The sequence below is a fragment of the Tupaia chinensis genome, unplaced genomic scaffold, assembly GCF_000334495.1.
Source record: "Tupaia chinensis unplaced genomic scaffold, TupChi_1.0 Scaffold000164_1, whole genome shotgun sequence".
NCBI classification, from domain to species: domain Eukaryota; kingdom Metazoa; phylum Chordata; class Mammalia; order Scandentia; family Tupaiidae; genus Tupaia; species Tupaia belangeri.
Genome location: NW_006159638.1, coordinates 3,568,304 through 3,575,351, shown reverse-complemented (window position 1 = coordinate 3,575,351; position 7,048 = coordinate 3,568,304). Strand labels below are relative to the sequence as shown.

Below are 7,048 nucleotides of genomic sequence, written 5' to 3'. Positions count from 1 at the left end.
TAAGTGGTGTGCTGCATCCGTGACTGGCTAACGGTACTTTGGTGACTTGAGAGAGTACTTGTAGCTCGCAGAGGTACCAAATCGTAGCTGTGTCTATGCATTTTGAATTGGAGCACTAAACTCCAACTCTGCTGACTTGCTGCTCTTTGTACCCTAGGCTGTTTTCAGTGAGCCAGAAAGCTCACTGATTTATAGCATGAATTTTTTCATCTTGAGATGCTGATCTTTTATCAGTAAGAAACTAGGACTATGAATAGACTGTATGAGAAGTCTAAACATCTCTTTAGTATTGGAATGACTCTAAGGGTCCAATAAAAATATCTGGGGACCAGTAGATAGTGTAGTGGTTACATCACTAGTGGCCAACCATGGTTTGAGTCCCAGACCTGGTGGCTTGAAACTCACATAGGCCATGGGTGCATGCGTGCCCAAGATCTCTGGAGGAGAATGGAGGAGAAGGGATTATGGTATGGCCTTCTTCCCCCGCCTCTGGGGGGGTGGTGATTTCTCACTTTCCCTCTCACTGGGTCTGTCTCTCTCTCTCAGCAAGTGCATGCTCCCTATGGCAAAAACCTCAAAAAAATTTTTTCCAATGCAAATTTAATTTAGTAAGCATATGAAGACTCACCTTTAAGCTTAGGACTTCCCACAGAATGTTATGTAATCACATGGTTTATTTTGTACTGAGTGATATTTTACCATTTCTGTAAGATGGGCTGGAATGAGAGACTGCATAACCATGAGAACAACTGTATTCTCAGGCTCAAAATGCTAATCTTACTACTTTATGGCCACACTAAATATTTTATAATTACTTTTCTGTTTTTTGGTTTATGTTTGAAACTTTCTAAAATTAGTTTTAAATAGCAATTTCAACATCTTGCTTACTTCTCAGCAACACTAGGAAATATGGTAGGGAGTCATGTAATCTTCCAGCAAAACATCTGAGTACCCATACCTAAATAACCTACTACAGATTCCTGCAGGGGTAAGATAGAGGAAGGACTTCTCTCTTCAAGGTGTTTTTGATGAAATGTTATTTCTGGATTCTCTCTCTGCTTGTGTGTGTGTGTGTGTGTTTCTTTAAGATTTTTCTATAGAATGTTTGTGTTCACCAGAGAGAGGGAAAGTGAGAAATCTTCCAGGGGGATAACCATGCCAGAATCCTTTTTCCTCTATTCTCCTCTTGGGATTTGGGGCAGGTATACATACGTACCCAGCATGATTTTCAAGGTGCTGGGTCCAGGACTTGAAGTGAAGTCAGCCATGTGGGAGTCCACCCTCTTACCCACCATGTCATCTGCTGCCCCCCTGCTTGTGTTTGTTTTTCATTAGCACACTTTGACACTTTCTAAACAGTATTAAAATAAAATGCAAGTGGATCATGACTGAAGATGGTTAAACAAACTAAGACTGGTTTTCTCCTTATACTTATTGTAAATAGAATTGTCACTAGCTCTGTCTGGAGAGCTGAAACTTTTTGCAGTATAATGCTTGAGATAGTTTAAGTTTTGAAAGTGTAATGATCTTGGTCACTAGAAAATAAATAATTTAGTTCCCCATGATTGGAGCTAATTGCATTGTGTATATACCATCATACTTCGTCTAAAGCCTGAAACGCTGAGTGGCTCATCTTGAACTCCTAATTTTGACAGGCACATATTTCAGAAAGAATACTACAGGTCTTTCTAACAAACTCCAATTCTTAGTTCTAAGCATTTTCTAAAATTTACACAAGTTTACTTCATCTACTTTTTTAATGGTACCGTCATGCCTAATCTAGTACATTATATCCATTAGCTGCTTAGTAACGCCTTATTGAATTAATATTATAAACTTCGTGTACATTTATGCAGATGCAGTAATATATGAACCCAGAACATGGAAATATAATAATAAGCTAAATATACTTCCAACTAATTGTAATATTGGAATTGTTATATAATAGTATTGATTTTTCTGTATCCTCCTTATGAATTTGAAAAAAATCCTATTTGCAATTTTAAGAAAAAATTATGGTTTATTAATGTAATTCATTTTGCAAAATAATGAAGTCAGTGATATAAAATTTCATTAAGCCTTTAGTGAATTGCTGGACAATGGTATGTAATTTTGTTTGTCTTATCATGGAGGTGATTAGCCTTAGTAGCAGAGAGAGTAATTATTTCCTAAGGCTTTATTTTCTCCAGGCATTTGTAAACCCAACAAATTAAATCATTGCCTATAGTCTACATGGTATGTTTTAAATAGAATTGCCATAACTATAAAACTGTCTGTTATTCTACATATACATTACCATTTCTTAGAAAGGATCTCCGTGACTGTCCTCCATTTAGCGGAGGCAAGGTCTTCTTTTCCTGGCTGACAAATGTATCCCATTTCACCTTGTCACAACCACCTAGTTCCTTTACTTTCTGTAAACAACTTTCCAAGTATTCTACTGGGTCTTCAGGCTTTGAACACATCAGTCCATTCAAAAGGCTCTGAAATACAACAAAATGTGTACAAATAAAATGTGTTTTAAAGCCACCTTTGTTAAAATAAGGTTTTGTCCCATTTTTGAATGTTGGTTTGTTTTCGTTCTTTGTATTTGCCTTGTAATAAACAACTGGAATTGAAATTATGATCTGATAGAGGATAAAGATAACCCCTGAAATTCTTGATGAATTAGATTTCAGCTCGGCATTTGCTCCCTTTTATACAGTTCAGGTAACTACATAGTTTAAAATAGAAGAGCCCTATCAAAATGATATAAAAAACAACATGTGAAAATGTCCCCAGTCATTATTTATCTCACTCCTACTCATCCTTAACATCTCCAACCCTCAGTTTATTCTTCTGTAAAATGGACGCATAACACCTAGCTTTTAAAGAATTGAACAGTTTAGTATTAGCACAGTGTATACTGAGTGCTTGGCACATATCAATAGTATATTCTAAATAAATATTGTTGCTGTTTTTTGTTATTATCATTATCATCATCAGGGAGTTTCCCTTGAACCTCTTGGTTGGTCTTTGGGCCCTCTTGTCTGTGACCCCATAATATCCAACATAAAGCATCACACCTTTCATTTATACTGAAACCATCAATTAATGTATTGGTCTTTTAAGTAATAATTTTCTTCACAGCACAGAGTGGGTCTCCTTCATTAATTTTTCAATATCCAGCACCTGACACTTTCCCTGCCAAATGGTAGATACATATTAAACTGTTTACTATGGAAAAAAAAAAAAACCCTCATACACAAAACACTCAAAGTTCACTTAAGTCTGAATGAGACCCCCCAAAAAACAAAAACAAACAAAAACCTAACATCTACAATTAAAAAAACAGCTATTTGATATCTAATAGGTCATCACTATATCTCCTGAGGTTTCAGGGAAAAGAATACATAATCTTGCCGTTACTTTTTCTGTTCATGGTGTCCAATATGTCACATGTGCCAGTTTCTGAAGATGCTATACAAATTTGGAAATACTGACTTCTGAACAGTACTAATGTGTAAGATATGTCCTTTAGAGTATTTCATGAAAAAGCATAGAGGGTAATCATCAAACACACACACTCTTTGAAAAGCTGACGTAATATTTTGTTTTCAAATTATTCTTCTGCAATTTGCCCAGAATGGTAAGCAATTCTTACAAGGTACATTTATCTTCTGAAATCCTAAAATAGAATAGGTTAGAAGGTGTAACTCCATCAGATGAATTTAACTGCAGAAGGCATGGAAAAAACGAACCTGAGCGTTCACATGCAGTTTGTGTGTCAAGATTTGTGCTATATACACCCACATTGCAGTTTAGCTTCTGACATTCGTCCTGCACACTGGCCAGTACTGGATATACAAATACATAGACTTCTGTGTCTTCACATGCATTAGCCTACCCAATTCACTCTCAGTCCTGTGGGGCATTATTATTCCCATTTGATAGGTTAGAAAATCGTGACTCAGAGATATTAGTGACATACTCAAGGTTACTCTGCTAGAAATTCCTTGGCTCAGAATACAACTGAATGTTTCCGACTCCAAGCCCACATACTCGTCCCTGTATATCTTGCAAATATAATATGGAATAAGGAAATACCAGATTCTCTGTGCCCCATGTATAATTCAACTGCAATATAAATCACTCAAGATTAGGTATTTTACTTTTTATTCCTACTCTAAAATTGGTGAAAGCATTCAATGACGCTTTGGTGGCTGGAAAAATGTACATTTCCAGCCTCCCTAAACAAAACTGATGCCCTAAAAGGCACTAATTTCTAAAATGGGACAATGGGTTCTCCTCCTTCATAGGTTAAATCCTTTCTTCTGATAGCCAGACACCATCAGGGATAGAAGACAACACTATTACACAGTCTCTGAGTTAATCCTTTGAGAATTTGAATAATCAAATTTGACTTTCCATGGTATTCAAATTTATTGCCAAGTCTCAGCTCTAAGGTACAAGCTAGCCTATGCCATAAGGGTAGCTAGGATTGAGAACTCATAACAAAATCAAGATAAAGTATTCTTTTTTTTTTTTTTAAGAATTTAATCTAAAAATGAAAATGCTTTTCAAACATTAACCTAACAGAGATGTCATTCCTTATCCCATTTGGCCAACATGGTCTTAAATCAGGAAGGACTCTGACAAGGTCAGTTAGTTATATGTAGTGTTAGAAAACACGTAGTTTCCATAATCTGTCACTTGGTCTATAATGGTGTCTAATATCCACATTTGGAGCTGACGTGTTGGGGTTTGATAGTTATCGAGTTACCAAACGTTTTATAAGTGGAAGGAATATTGTGGTTTAAATGGAGAAAATGCAGTTTAGAAATCTTAAGTATTTGGTTTTGCTGTCTACACTCGTCACCTGGAGTACTGCCAGATTTCACCTCCCTCTCCTGCCTTGCACAGCACAGCTATAAAGTCTCCATCCATCTTCCCATTATCCAGGATTGACTCCAGTCCACGGTATTACTGTATTTCACTTAAGTAAGGTGGCTTCCTTTTCTGAGTGTGCATTGTTTTAAAAAGCCCCATTCATATGCAGAAGGCCAAAGAAAAGAAAAACTTGAACAAAGGTGCCTGCCAACAGTTGTTTGCATACGTAGTGTAGATTTTCATGAACTATCAAAATTCTCTGTGGTTACCTTTCACCAAGGAGGAAAAACAGTACCTACATTTAGAAAGAAAAACAAAACAAAACAAAACAAAAACAACAGACTATTTAGCAATATTTTCCAATCAGGAGGCACTCCTACAGATGTTTCTAATTATTCTTTTAGATGTGTAAAAATGAAATGGATCTCATTAATATTTTTAATGAAAACCTTTTGCTCTTCATCTCCGTATTTACTTTTTGAAAATTAAAAGAAAGTCTTCGTAAGATTCCCACACACTCCTAACACCTGGCCTTATGCAAGACCACCTTACTGTTTTCATGCTGTAGTAACATACTTGCTAGATTTGGGCTTCACATACCCACCCTGAGTTCAGAGGGTGGTTTACCTGAAAATCTGGGCATCAGATGACCTAAAAACATGGCTTACAGAAACGAAAGAAGGTGAAGATTTGTAATTATGGGCGGCTTATTTCAAAGATACTATAGTTTGAGGAAATTGGGACAACAAAATTTTTCCAAGTGGTGTTTTAAAATACCTTTTACCAGAACGAATCCCTCAAACAGGAAAAAGAACAACTCACGACCTTTAATTACATTATCAGTGTCTGATTTTTTTTTTTTTTTAGAAATGGGGCCCCAGGTTTACAGTGAATGGAGTTTCCTTTCAAGACTCGCCCTATAAACTTGGCTTGCTTCCATTCTTCTTTTTGTCTTTTTTTTTTCTCCCTAAGCAAATCACATAGGTGTCAGAAATGTTTCAAAATTCAAATATGGAGAAGGGAGAGGGAAGGAAGCAAAACATCTCAGATGTAGATTTTGGCTTAGAACTGTCCAAGGTTCTGCAGTTCATCCCTCAAGCCCCTGTCTCGTATTCTCCCAGTGTTACCCCAACCTCGGGCCCCGGGTGCAGAGGATGCCATGATGCGGTCTGAGGGCAGAGCAACAGGAGACTCGCCCGCCCAGCTGCTCCTCACCGACCCGCCACCTCCAGGTGGGCTGCAGAGCGCAGGCGAAAGCTGCGGCGCGGGAGGCGAGCAAGGAGAGCCCATGCGGTGGGGAAACGTGCTCGGGAGTTCATTCACCGAAAGCGCCGAGCAGTGCTCGAGGTGCCTGCCACCCGGGAGGCAGCGCTGCACTTGATGGGATGGATGTTTTTTGCATCTTCATCCCTCTTCTCCACGCTGCTCCGGCGAGCTGCACTGCACACACTTCCTCTTCCCGCAGGGGTCCCGACCCTCGGCATCAGGAGGTGCGCAGGCTCTGAACCCCTAATTTTGAGCCCGTGCTCACAGCGAGGCGGCAGAGCACCCACCTGGCCCGGCCCTCGCACCCCCCACCACACCCCTGAGAGCGCGGCCCGGTCACTGCCTCCGGCCCATCCTGGTGTCCACCTCTGAGGGGTGCGCTGGGGACAGCCTGCTTCTTGAACCCGGCTGGGAGGCGGAAACTTGATCTGGGAGACGTGGGCTTCTGAGCTCAGTCATCTGACGACACCCAAGTAACGCGCCGGGAAGGCGACGACCCTCGGGCGAGCGGGCGCGGGAGCTCCCTCGAGCCCCTTCACTTCATGCCCCGCACCGGGAAGGTAGGACGGGGCGCGGCGGCCCCAGCGCACGCCCAGAAGACACCCTCCCGGCCCCTCCGGTCCCTCTGCCAGTCCCAGTGCCTACCTCAAAAAGCTGAGGGATTTCCCTCCGGGCCAGGTAGTCCTTGGCTTCGTTGGTGTTCATGGCTGTGCCGCGCGTGCCTCGGGCGCAGGCGGGGAGGTTCTCGGCTGCGGCGCGGCGCCCTGGGCTGGAGCTGAGGGGTCGGTGCGGGGCGCAGTGGAGCCCCGGCTCTCAACCGCGAACGCCCGCGCGCTCGGCTCTCTCCGCCCAGGCCAGGGCCCCTCCGCCTCGCCGTCTCCCGGGGGCCGTGGTCTCCGCGCTCCCGCCGCCC

The 7,048-nt window shown here is 41.4% G+C and overlaps 1 protein-coding gene across 2 annotated transcripts in view; it reads right to left on the bottom strand.

Moving 5' to 3' along the window:
- The window catches only part of AK5 (adenylate kinase 5), a 271,423-nt gene extending 264,381 nt beyond the window's left edge, over positions 1-7,042 (bottom strand). For both annotated transcript variants that reach the window (XM_006146062.3, XM_014586854.2), the window contains exons 1-2: positions 6,781-7,042; positions 2,297-2,483 (exon numbers count right to left, since the gene is read on the bottom strand). In XM_006146062.3, coding sequence (XP_006146124.1) covers positions 2,297-2,483; positions 6,781-6,840 — 247 coding nt within the window. In that variant the 5' untranslated portion in view covers positions 6,841-7,042. The remainder of the gene's footprint in view (positions 1-2,296; positions 2,484-6,780) is intronic.
- Positions 7,043-7,048: the final 6 nt, after the last annotated feature.